Source organism: Thermobia domestica, chromosome 10 (assembly GCF_964235325.1).
Source record: "Thermobia domestica chromosome 10, izTheDome1.hap1.1, whole genome shotgun sequence".
NCBI classification, from domain to species: domain Eukaryota; kingdom Metazoa; phylum Arthropoda; class Insecta; order Zygentoma; family Lepismatidae; genus Thermobia; species Thermobia domestica.
The window spans coordinates 110279455-110293839 of NC_137463.1; the positions used below are offsets into that span (position 1 = coordinate 110279455).

Genomic DNA, 14385 nt, shown 5'->3' on the forward strand with positions numbered 1-14385 from the left:
ATTCAAAACTAGTAGGAGTTACTACCATAGCGCGAACAGTCGAAGTCGTAGAAGAACGAAAAATAAATAAATAAATAAAATCGCATCGGAATGTTTAAACAGAAAGCAAATACATTTGATCATCCATAATTTTCGAACTATGTAAAATTAGAGATGCTCCTAACCAGTAGTTCAGCCATTACATAAAATACAACTTCTGACAACAGTGTCACTTGATTCATCTCCAGCAAGTTAATGTCGAAATGTTCTATCAAAAATATTGGGCGGTGGGAATTTACTATTGGTCTTTCAACGAATTCGTACGCTGGATAATACAAGGAATATTATCCACGCAAACGCCGCCAAATCCCCTAACGTATGTCCGTTTATATTATGGTTTCATCTGACGTAAGTACTTAAGCTATTAACGCTGATAGGGTCAATAGCGCCTAGTTTGTGTATGTGCTTATGCATGCGGAATTTGTTGATGTTTCTTTTTGTTTGATATAAAAATATTTCCCACACATGAACTAGTAATATCTGAAAGCAAAAGTTTTACTTGCATACACAATCTTGAGTGATGACAGCTTAGTAATTTTAACATGGGATGTGATTTTCTACATTTTTACATTAATACCGATATTTCAACTTCAAACCAAACACGTATTACCATTCGTAACCTTTGTTTAGTAACTCGACACCATACTGTAGCAATTTTCTTCCTCCACTTTAACACAATTCCTTACCCAAGTCTTACCTGAAGATAAAAATTAATTATATGTAAAATTCTGAATTTTTACAAGAATGCCTTACTTCATCACCATTCAGTAAAGAAATCAAGCTGCAATAAGACTCCATGTTAGCATTTTACAAACTCTCGTATTTCGATTACTCGTTTCTTAGCAAAAATTATTGGCGTTCTTTTTTCTCTCCTCCCGGTCAAAAACTATAATTTACAAATCTTTTATTAATGAGATACTAACCCTGAACTCAACTTAAGCGTCCGTATTAACTTGTTCGTATACATTTCGATGACTGCGTATGATCATCATCAATACGTGATAATTAAATACTTCCGTCGATTCGTTGACTCACATAGTGGTAAATCAAACATGAAGGCGGATCAGTGATAGTTTGGGGTACAACATCTCGACAGATTTTGGGCCTCACAATTATTCTAGAAAGTCGTGTAACTGTCAAGGACTATAGAACAATTCTGAAGACTATTTACATCCTATGGTTCGAACACACTTCTCGGACGGCGCACAGTTGGGCGAAAACGCAAAAAGCTGGCCAAAAGTAAAAAACGAAAGTTAGTGATATAGGAATTTTTTATGTAGTTGGCTAGAGTGATGTTAGAAGGACCCAAATCCATAAATAGAATAGGATTTTTACTTTATTCCGACTACCTGAGCCACTCTTAAGTAGACCCTTCAGCAGATCAAACTATAGAGAACAATAGAAGAATTGTGGGCGTCCGTTTAAATGGTTTTAACTTTCGAACGCGTTCATAGTTTTTAAATCTGTAAAGTTTTCCTATATCGTACTGGTAAGTAGAATAAGTGTATGAAGTGAAAAATTAATAATAATGATGTAATAATTTATAATTTGAATCGCAAGTCAGGCAAAATTTTCACATCGTTTATATATTTTATTAACTTAAAGCGTTGAAAACATTATGTGCACCCTCGTGCACCACGTTCATATTTTGTAGAATGGTAGTCTGAAAATTAATTAATGCTGTCGACAAAAAAGTAGCTGCCAAAACGTGCCAATTACGAAGCGTGTTGATGTTAATTATTGCTCATTAATGTTACAGTGACAAGCCGTTGCAGTTATCATAACCGAATCAAATACCAATAATTTGTGTCATTTAAGTAATAATACATTTCTAATAAATAAGAACTTAAGTAACAAGTAATTGTTCATCAAAATATGTGAAAAAAGTGAATATTGTTCAAGATACATTGTGAAAATTACGAAGTATGTTGACATTCTTGTTTTTCCGCCATTTTGTTTTTTTCAACTTTAGTTGCAGAATTGTAATCAGCAACCCCAATAACCCCTTTATCGCCACTTTTGAGAATATTTCTATTACTTTTTCGACTTTTGCAAATTTTATTCCGCCATTTTGTTTTTTTGAACGTTAGTTGCAGAATCGTAATCAGCAACCTCAATAACCCCTTAATACTAAATTTCATTCAATCTTAATATAGTTATCATATTTTGGCCAGCTTTTTGCGTTTTCGCCCCACTGTGCGGCGGTGCAATGTTGCAGGATAACTACCCACCCACTCACACTAACAGTTGTGAAGAAAGAAAAAAAAAAAAACGCGAAAGTACAGAACAATGATATAATTTGAATACAATAGATATTTAAGTTCATGTGTAATAGACAAGAATATTCCAGCACGAAGAATCAAACTAACGAAGAATATGCAAATACCAGTAAAAGATAAGATTGACAGCTTCATTAGATATTCAAAGCAAGTCAAAATTTTTCCCTCTCATGCATATTTCGAAGGCTCATTGAAAGTTACCATTGAAATTGAAACAAATCTCTGAAAGGCGGTGCTGAAATCCGACTGGCTGGTCGACAAATCTAGTCGAAAACTGAAAGTATAAATTCAGTGTGTGATCCTTATTTCATTATTTTCAATAGTGTCATTAGCTGGAAGCACGCAGATGACTAATTCAACGCGAAGGAGAAAGAAATTGTGTTTCGAGGGTTACATGTATATCAAACATAAGATTTCGAGAGAAAGTATTCGTGGATATGTTGTAAAAGAGTTTTCAGCATCCAGAAAAATTGAATAGTGATTTGAATGTGCAATAATATACTGTTGGTTCATGAAAATAATCATAATAGATTCAGTAAAGGTTGCTGTTGAGAACAAACAACATATGTGAGTCCTGGAATAACAAGTTCAAACATCTGGTTGGAGTGGCTGATCCGTCAATCTGGAAATTAATCCAATGTATTCAGCAAGATGAAGCCCTAGTCTCCACAGTGCGTTTACAAATTGCCGTAAAGGAACAGCCAACCAAGAAGACGAGGCGAATCTATTAGCATTTGTAGAAAATATTTCGAAATTTATGATTGGTATACTATGCCGGACAAAAAGTATGGAAGTATTTTTGCACTATTTCTTTCACGCTGTGCACAACAGAAGTTAAAGGTGTACACAGAAAATGCAGTAAGTGGTATTATTATGAATGATGTGTTGTTGTAAATCACGTGTTATTGTAGTTTATTTATTAATTTGTTAAATTTTCGAGCGTAAATGTGTATTCTAATTTTTCTATAGTTCAATAATTTCCATGGAGCCAATTACTTGTTACTGTGTGCACTTGACAGTAAAAAAAAATTACACATTAGGGGATAATTTTGAGTTGCTTTGAATATCTAATGAAACTGCCAATGTTATCTTTTACTGGTGTTTGTATATTGTCGCTGGACCAATTCCAGTTTATAACATGTAACTTAAAACACATTTTTCTCTATTTTCAATTGCTTCGTTCCTTGGTACCAGGATTACCGGGTCAATACTTCTGGTGAAAAAAATTCCGTCTCTCATGGGAGCCAATTTGAAAATATATATGCATGTATGAATAAAATATGTTCGTTACGAACAAGAACTACTGTCTACGGAACTATTTATGAGAAGACAGTGACCTACATATAACTAAAGTGATATTATGGAAGTAATGGTGTAGATTGGAAATATGGGAGCCAAAATATGAAGAAAAAATTGCTACTTTACGAAAAAGAGTAATATCTCAGGAGGTCACCTCTGCTGGCGACTACCTACAACAAATTAATACGTTACTAGTAACATACTTAATGAAATACCTAAATCTCATTTCTGTGTAATCCATATTTACGGAAACACTTACAAAACTCATGAACTTCTAAATTTGTCACATTGACTATAAATATTGCTTCACTCAGGGCCATAACATTGCCACTCACCTGGTTTTACACTGAGAGTACCGCATTTCACACCTAGAAAAATTTAAAAATCGGCACCAGAATGAGAATTTCTGGAACATGAAGACTCATAACAGTATGTTCGTAGGTTGGGGTTTAGTATTAGAAAACTAAAAAAAAAAAAAAATAGTGTTTAAATACTGATCCTCTCATCCTAAATCAACACGGAATCAATTTCATTTTCATATAGCTTTTAATAAGGGAAGTAGGTCTACTACACATAGTTCAACCTGTATCTTTCTCTTTTTCGCTTAAAATGTGCAACCGTGAGACGACGAACCCAAATGTATAAAATTACATTAGATTTACTGGACGGATCCATATATTTATGAAATTTACAGGACAAATTTGTAGAATTTTTTAAAAAAATAAACTGGTGTGTAAATAATCGAAATATGTTATGTTCTTAATTGCGAGATGCGTATCTCCATAGAAATAAAAAGTTACATTAATAAAACCTAACCTTTAAGCATTGATTCGCCCATAAAAAGCCATTAATCACAGTATACAAAATGAAGTGGCGTGAAGTATCTAAAATCAGTGTGCTTACTCATAACGGGCAACCATAAACTTTTCCGAGTGTTAAGGGATTCACATTATTGAAGACTCGCTGTAGAAAACAATATAATTGCCAAAAACAACAGTAGAGACAAAAGATAAATTGTGCCCAAATGTCACAAAATAGAAAATATTATTGTTCAGAAACACAACCTGGCATATAACGAAGTGAAGTTGAATCGTGAGACAAACGTATTAAAAAAATAAAATACGTGAAACAATTGCAAGGTGGCACTTACATAGACTTCTACAGCGAGTTTTCAATTGTGAAATTTACGTTAGTAATGTGTTGTTATTTTGAAACACAAACGTGAGAAATAATTGCATATCGGAATATTACCAATGAAATCCTTAGTAATGTACAAATACATAAACTAACAAGTAAGTATATTCACCGTCGCTGACGCGCCTGCTCCCTACCGACGCAGTCCTCACTACCGCTCGGGCCCCTCCTGCCTTGACCGTTACATAACATTTGTGCCTTCTACTGGCCACCTAGCACAAGTTGCTTCACCGTCGCTGACGCGCCTGCTCCGTACCGACGCAGTCCTCACTACCACTCGGGCCCCTCCTGCCTTGACCGTTAGATAGCATTCGTGCTTTCTACTGGCCACGTAGCACAAGTTACTTAATGTCTTTTGCACGTTATTCCTTATCGTATATGTACATTGAAGCCATCTAAAGTAAATCTGCACAGACGGATCCAAGTCCAGATGCCAAAAACGATGTTTAATACAAAGAGTGTTGCAGATTTACTGAAAGAGCTATATAGGCTATGCAATGAATTTATATACCCGTACAATAAATTAATTATTTTCCTAGAATATTATTATGTGGAGGCGGCAGCAAATAATACCACTCAACACACTGACAATTTACTTAGTCAGAAACTCAGTGGTTCGGTTTCTACACTTTGTAAACTCCCGTCTCATATAGCTGCGTGCTGAAAATGAATGCAAAAATGCATCAACCAACTCACTCCTTCTCCTGCACTTCCTAAATAACACGAAGCAATCCCATCGTGCTGGTATGAAACGGTAATCGAACAAAATAGGTTTCGGCATTTTTCTATTTTAGGGATGAGTAAGTTTGGAAAATAAACAGAAGAAATATGTTACCCGATTTCTCAATTGGATCGTGTAAGTATTTAAATACTTACGTCACTTAAAAAAAGTAGAAATACGAAATGAAGAGCTGGCTCTTTACCACGCAATACTCCGTAAGAAAGACACGATGAAGTGAAGTACTAGGTGAAAACTTAGAAATTATCGCAAAGCCGTGCAACACTTTTTGTACCATATATAAAGTGTTTTCCATTATCTTTGTTTAGGTATACATCCGCCAACGCTGATATACCCGGTCCCTACGAACGCGCTTTCTGCTGCACTGCCCTGACTCTGTTAGATATCATTTGTGTCTATTAATAACCATTTCGCATAAGTCAGGGAGTATGTTTAGTACAAGGGGTCCAGAAGCACGTAAAAGCACAAATTTTACAGGAGAAATGAATGATGCAAGTACTTAGATTTAACTTAACGTACCCAAATCTAACCTAACAAACTAACCTGCACTAACCTAATGTTAGTAGAAATAAGCGAAATTCAATCATTGTTTGGAAAATTATACGGGACCCCTACACTAAACTAACCTACTCTACCCTAAACTAGCCGAAATTACCAAAATTGAGAAAAGAGCTGGACCCCTTCCGCTAAACATATACCCAAGTCAGTTTGTGAATTATACATTAATTTTTATGCCGCATTTCCAGACACTGTATTTATATTCAACCCTGGTAACATGAACCTGCACCTACTAATGAAGCCCTTCCCTTAAGAAACGCTCGGTAAGGCAGCAAGAGGACACTTCCTGCTAAAAGCTGTTCATTTCATGAATATAAGGGGTTAAGTTTGGAGGGGTAACTAAATTTAGGCCAATATAAGTATGCCCCATTAGTAGCGCGGAACTCACCAACGAATGTATACTCAAAATTGTTTTTTTTTTTTTTTTTTTTTTTTTTTTTTTTAAGGAACAACACAAAAACTGTACATATTGGGCAATGAGCCATTATTTCCATAGTGATCTAATTTGCTGTACTTTCCTGACCTTTTAGAACACAGCATATAATCAATACAAGCATCACTTACCTCTTAGCTAACATTGATTTTAATTTCAAACGTTCGTCACACTGATTTAATAGTAAACAAATAATCCACTGTGGACGTGGCCTATGAACGTATTTCTCCCCCCCCCCGCAAAAAAAAATACAAACAAGTACACTAGAGGAAAAACTGTACTGTATATAAACAAGGCTATTAAAGAGGATAAAAATTGGCAACATTGAAGTAACACTCGTTTCCACTCCCCTCAGATGAAACAACGAAATGTGTTTACTCGATAGCGTTTTCATTCTTTCCGCTCCGCAATACCTAAATGATAAAACAATGAACTGGAACGTTATATTTAACCAAATACACAACACAAGAGAAAATGCATTAACATGCTATCTACGAGATGTGCAGTTTGCGAAAAACACAATGCTACAACTAAGATGCAGATTTCAGTTTACCGAAATGGCGGCTTAGATGCACTCGTAGATTCGTTGTGCCATGGAATGACATAATACGACCACATATATTGCATGATACACTTGTATCTGAAATCCTAGTACAGAATTTCCACACATCTGACGTTTGAACCATTTCTGCACTGCTAGTAATGGAGGGCAGTAGCAGAAATCTTTTCTTTGATCAACAACAAAAATGAAAAGGGGAGGGTTGGGGGAACTGAAGTCCTCTGATCGACCCACTCGGGCGTCTCGTGCTGGTGCGGAGCAAAGACGCTTTCCGTAGCGGCATCATTACTTCTACTTACCATTTTTCTCCTCCCCCTTTTTTTAAGCTACGAAAAATATAAAGCGTGGGGCGCCATTATTAGACAACAATAACTTGAACTTTTTCTCCTTTTGATAAGACAAACAATTATACAGTACCTTCATCTTTAAAGAGTAGAACATCAGAAGTGAAGTAAGCATTTGTTGCAGCTGTCGCTGATGCGTCCATAAGATCCATGTCATGCTTAGATGTTAGATGTGCTCGCATGTTGGTAGTGTTTTGACTGTATTTGTATTCATTCCCGCACAAACGGCAAGCCACCATGTTCTCACGGCACAAATCGAAGTATTGCCATACCACTGACGACCTTCGTCTCGTGAAAAGAGCATTCATGCTTACGGAGAACGTTAAGCTAACAAACTCGGCCAACCAGTCACGAGCACGAACTGATACAGTGAATACGAACGAACGACTTCGTCTACAGTCTGCCAAGAGGCGAAGTCCGATAATTCTGAAAAATCAATTCGCACTATTCCAACATTCTTACAAGCTAACAGCTTTACTTCCTTACTTCCAACACGTATAGCCTGCTTGTTTTCTTACAATAACTTCCCTATATCTAAAGTCCCATAATCCCATGGGAATTTAGAGCTATGTATTGTTTCGAACAATTTATTTATTACACACAAAACCTGAAATCAGTAAAAGTTTCTGTATTATGATATAAAAAAAGAGAAAGTATTTCATCCTTACTATAAACGTCACTTCCCCGTTTCAATTTTAATATATAATGACAAATATTTTTCAAGTTAGCAAACGTCAATGTACGTGCAGAAGCCTTGCTAATCATAACTAGGGTTGCCAGGTGTGATTGTTTTTTTGATAACTGTCCCTGGGTTTTATTTCGCTATTCACGCGCCTATGGCAGATAGGTGGTCTACACCGACACTTCTCTATTATGAGAGATTGTTTAGTACTTGATCACTTTGGATCTTTGACAAGAACAGTTGGTTTTAGTTTTTATTCTTCAAATATATTTAAATGCATCTTATTTTCTGGAAATTATTTTGGTTTTGTACGGCCTCAGAATGTTAATATAAGTCAGATTTACTATAGTAAAAACAGTGGTGCCCACCCCCCCTCATGTCTATGATGCACCCCCCTAATTGTCTACCCGTAGGTGTTCTTCCATGAAAAAAAATCTTTTCGATTAATTTTTACGCCTCTCAAACATAATTTATATAGATGTTTAACCCCCCCCACATATTTCAATGACGCAGTTTGCGTCATAGACCCCCCTTGTGGGCACCCCTGGTAAAAAGTTAATCTTACTTATTCAAAACATAGCTAAAGGACTGGTGAACCGAAATTGCAACCTAGGTGCTCACAGTTCCGTCTGCTTAGAAAACTGGACTATCATAGTCTGAAATGCCAAACTACGGTCATACTTCCACCTGCATAGCTCGTTATATAAATAAGTCGCGTTATTTTATTATTTCCGTTCTCAACTTAGTACAAGGATCTAAAACTCACATTTTCAGTTCAAAACAATCTCTGCAAAGTACAAGGCTGCATTTTCGCCGATCCCAAGAGGTTCATCCAATACATGGTTGAAGTTGCAGTCTTAAGCCCGTCTCACACGGATCTGAAGTAAGGCCTCAACCCAGGCTACAACTTAACAGTGTTGCTTAACTCAAACTTCCATGCAATTTCTTTTATCCTTAGGTGATGTAGGGGTCTCAGACGATCCTTAAAACTAGGTAGGTTTTACCAGCAGAGCCTCTTGTGGTCGCTGTATCAAACAAACGAAAAAAGTGTTAAGCACAGGGCAATCAACATTAGTCGTAAATATTATTGTTTTTCAATTTCACAATATCAGTTCATCCGAAGAGATGAAATAACCATAGCAGCGATATCTGCTCCGTTCCTGACACAAAATCCGCCCCCCCCCCCCCCCAAAAAAAACGAGATAGAGAGAGAGAGAGTAAAAAGCAGCTGGTGGACCAGGGAGTGAATTCTTCAGCGCAATAATGCAAAGGAAAGCATCTTATTTTCAATGGCGAATAATGAACTACTTACAGAAGATCCTCGTTCCTTTAAAAAAAAAAAAAAAAAAAAAAACTACAGAATGGATTATTCAGAATTCCATATGCTATTGAAATTAGTTAACTCCGAAAATTCAGTAGCGAGATACGAACATGGGGGAGTTTGTGTCAACTGAAAAATGGTCTCTAGAACCTTGGATACATCAGACGTTAGAAATAAAAATCAAATGACCTGTCCAAATATGTAAATGAGGGGAGTTATCAGGCGCGGAAAGCTAAAATAAAGAAGAAAGAGCAATTTTCTAGCATAGGTAGAGTGCAGTACCCACAAAAAATGTCCACATAGTCCATAAAGTAAACTTATACCGCGACAGGAACCCAACTCATGCACTAAACCCGGAATTTTTGTGTTGTGCCAGCATTGCAGAATTGTTCCCTAAAATTTCACAAAAACCACATAACACTGATGACAATTAACTCATTGTTTCTGTTTTTCGCGCTGGTTTACTTTTGGCGCATCACATCTGAATTTTATGTTTACAAGTATAGGATTACTAGTCTAAAATTTACAAGTGCTTTACGACGGATAAAATAAACGAGTTGATATGAAAGGTGCCTGTATAGAAACTATTTTCCACCGGCGGTGAATTTCTGTACAGTTTACAGAAGTTTTATTTTATTTACAAGTGGAACGCTACTAGTATCAAACCATGACAAACGCTACTGAAACTCGTATCATTGACAAATTCACTCGATTTCACTACCCTCGCTTATGCGGATATCCACATTCGCTGACGCGCCTGTTCCCTTCAAACGCACCCCCTCTCTAACCCTCGGGCTCTACAGCTTCGCTCTGCTATGACTCGGTTGGAAAGCATTTGTGCTTTTTAGTGGCGACCTAGCGCAGGTTGTTTAATGTTTTTTAGGCTGTAGTTTTTATGCATGCATCCGGACGCTGTATTTATACGCAAATCGTAAAATAAATATAATTTTTCAACAATTGCTTATGATACCCCCTTGAATTTAAACTTTGCCATGTGGATATTTTCATGTGGCCCAGCATAAATCATAAGCAATAAGAAGGTAATTAGTAAAAGAATTCTAATTTTTGAACAATTATTTCGAGTAGTGGGCCAAAACTAAACCTGTACGCTTTTTTTTTTTTTTTTTTAACATGTTACATTTTTGTATACAAATTGCACAATATACTTAAATCACCTACTTTTATTCTTTCAAAAGATGTAGTTGCATTTGTTCACACCTGTAGTGTTCGGGCGGATACTTTCGCTGCATACCTTCTCTAAGGTCTTTGTTCTTGCGTTTTTTTAAATAATATAAATCGTGCTTCATGTTATACAAAAAGTCATATTTTTCGTATGACTATTAATAATACTATTAACGCTTCTCTTGTCCAGGCAGCATTGTTTTGAAATTACAGCGAGAAATAAAGTTGAATGTCGTCAGGCGCTACTCTTTCTGATTGGTAGTTGCATGCAAGTCCAAAAGAAAATATAAACTTCTATTTCTTACAAGTCAGGATCCAAATAAGGACAGCAGATAATTTGAACCTGAACTAGGGGCAAGTTACTTCTCACACGGTCGTTAAGTAAGGTCGTGAATTTTAGATCGTGAATCACAGCCTTACTCCAGTCTCCTCTGAGACAGGCTTTATTGGCTACGTACCGATGACGTCACAAAGTTCCTAGTTCAACCTATTACTATTTTATGTTTGTTGCTTTCGTTTCACTGTTTTCTGTACTTTTTATACGATACAAATATATTATCCTTAAATAAGTCTTCGCCCTTAAAAAAATTTTTAAAAACGCACTACACATGAATGTTATTACAGCCTATAATAAGTTTTAACATTTTCATTAGATCGCTTCACTTTTGTAGGTGGATTTTCGTTTGGAAAGATCCAAACTGTAGACTGGCGTTTATTTTCTGGGTCAAATTCATAGATCTAAGTCTCATCACCAAATTCATAGATCAGTAACAATGTTAGAGACGCGTCGAGAATTGCCTCCATCAAATCTTGCAAGCATTTCTTCACTATTCCACACGCATGCGCTTCTGCTGTTCAAAGTGTGAGGCACCCAAAGAGATGAAACCTTCCTGAGCCGAAGATGATCATGAAGATTTTTTGTTACTGCTGACGATCCAATGTTCACTGTTGATTCAATGTCCTTGAAAGTTGTTCGAGGATTTTCTCGAATCATTTAATCCACAGCGGCAATGTTTTCATCTGACACAGCTGTTGCTGGACGTCCAGCTCTCTCTTTATGTTTAAGCGATGTCCGGCCTCTTCTGAATTCACCAAACCACCGAAAAATTGTAGAACAGGAAGGAGCAAGGTCCCCAAATGTCCCCTGCAAACGGTCAAGGCTGTGTCTCGTTCAAACCACTTTTGAAATCGCAAAGGATCATTGCCCGAAAACATTACCTTTCGAGCTCCATTCTAGACAGCCGAATACTGCTCACATCAACAAACAAGTGAAGGCGATACGGCCACGCCGATAAGCGAGGCGAGTTAAAACTTTCTTCGCTCTGGATGCCACTACGGAACGCAATTGTTGGAATTCAAATACTGTGCCACAACAATGCGTACCTCAAAACTTTCGTAGTGATCCTCGTAACAGAGACTGTGAAAAAGAATATCTGTTGCATGTAACTAATATTTGTCTTATAAAATCCTTGTTCCAGATTGCAGAGTGGACAGAGCATTAAAAAGTGAAACGGACAAAAGAGCAAGTTTGAAGTGGACTGGGTCAGACACGGCAACCACGAAGGTACATGAATATAAAAAGCATTGTTCATGAGTTGTACAATCGTCCATTTCATCATAGCTTCTCTGGGTTAAAACTTTTGTCTACTTTCGGGAGGATTTAAAACGCAGGACATTATAAAATGTTCTTAAAACGTAATAATGCATGCAAATCATATTCTTTATTGTTTACAAAGTCAATATGGCAGCTTATAAAATTCCAAAATCCAGTGACAGCCCATACAAATTTAGAATGTACTTTGTAAAGCCTTTTTCTTTGTGCCAAATCAAACAGCTAAAAATAAGTTTTATTTTAATTTGTAAACGTTTCTCTCGTTTCTGCTACGCACTTCACGTTTTTTGCGCTTCACGTATAAAACTTTTTAAACGTCTAATTACCCTACTCTGTTGACAGTAAACATCTGCACTGATTGTCTGGTTACGTGGTAACAGCTCAAAATAGATTATCCCATGGACATCCCACCAAACAATCAACGTCACTTTGCAAGGTTGGATGTCCCGTTTAGACAGTTTCTGCGTCCCCTTTCTTTGGATACACACTGACGTTTGTGTATACTGTTACGGTAAAGAATCCACTTTTTATCTCCTGTCAGCATTATGTTCAGAAGTGGCTCACGTCTGATGGGTGAGCAACGAACTCAGGTGACTACTCGCTGCTGCTCATGTTGAGGCGGTAACGAATGGCATACCCATTTATCGAGTTTTAATACGTATTGAAGTCCCTGTAGATGACTATGGATGTCGAATGGGTGATATGTAGTTCATTGACCAGTTTTTCAACGGTTTGCACTGTATTTGCCTCCACCGCTGCTCACAGGTTATTGCTGTCCAGCTGCAACGGTCTCCCTTCTCGCAGCTGCGAGGATGGTGTCACCAGACCGAAACCTCTGGGACCACCCATCATTTCTGCATATCCATAGCACCCTGACCATCTACAGCATTAATGTTTCCTGACGCTGCACTGGTTGAATATTTATGGTAAAATTCATGCAGCATGATATGCTGTAGATATGTGGTCTTCCGACGCTACCACGATCAAACAGAAGCCACATTTCCAAAAGGTGGAGTAGACAATTCTTCTACGCACAACTGTACAATGAACTCTCCTATATTGCACGTGCTGTCTACTTCACTATTCGCTCGTCAGATGGTGTCCTTGGAGTAGTCATCGAATATATATATTACGTGTGGCATGAGTTGAGCAATGACTTGGACATCTTTAACATTGATTCATTGTTTTTGTACGAACACTTTATCAATTTATAAATTCTAAATAATGTATTATTAACACAATGTTTGAGATATAGGATTTGCGTGAGCTCGTATTGCCCACGAGTCATGAATTTTTTAATTTCGTGTCATATTTAAAACTGTACTTCACTCGTCTCGTAGGCAATACTAGTCAGCAGCGAATAAAGAATGGCGGGGTTTCGATTGAATGACAGACTGTTATTTGGCAATTCAAATAATTAATTCAATGCAAAATAAATGCAATACTACCATTTCCTGTAATAAAAGAAGTGTTAAAATCATTCACATCTCTCTGTCAGTATGTTTCTATGATTGGTTGGATTGAAGCTCAACGTTCCTTTAACATGGAGGCTATATGAGACGTGAGCCCAGAAGCTCAGCACGGGATCCAAATCACATGAGCTCCCATCGGAAACCGACCCGCGTCTTCCACGATAGAATAGAATAGAATACTTTATTAGTCATTAGACAACATAGTTGCAATAGACTTCGTCCAGAATAGTATTTAAATTGTAAAAATTATTGAAATGTAACAAAAAAAGAAACTATGGCTATTACTAATTGACAGTTAATAACTAATTGAAACTATTACTAACAGTTATAACACAATTTGCATTCTTCATATTTACATACTTCATATTTACATATATACTTCATAATTACTTCATAGAAGTATTACTACATATATACTTCATGGAATAAATATACTTCATATTTACATTGTTGGCACTACCACATATCAATAAACAAAAAGCCCATTATTACCATTATTAGGGTTAAGCCTTCTATTGAATTACATCTTTCAAATTTGGGTGAAGATCCGTAGAAGCAATAGCAATGGTAACAGTAGCGATAGTAGTAGTAGATTAGGTAATTGCAGGTTTAGTTGATTACTGCTACCATGTTTGAATCTTTTAAGGAAGTATGTCGTCTACGGAACTTTAC

The 14385-nt window shown here is 36.7% G+C and overlaps 1 protein-coding gene across 9 annotated transcripts in view; it reads right to left on the bottom strand.

Annotated features, from left to right (window-relative positions):
• Positions 1 to 14385, bottom strand: part of LOC145662650 (uncharacterized) — a 293979-nt gene that overhangs the window by 37901 nt on the left and 241693 nt on the right. Inside the window, exon 2 of one of the 9 annotated variants that reach the window (XM_081728439.1) lies at positions 3953 to 3985. The exons of the other annotated variants lie outside the window; for them this stretch is intronic. Coding sequence (XP_081584565.1) covers positions 3953 to 3985 — 33 coding nt within the window. The remainder of the gene's footprint in view (positions 1 to 3952; positions 3986 to 14385) is intronic. 9 annotated transcript variants of the gene reach the window in all.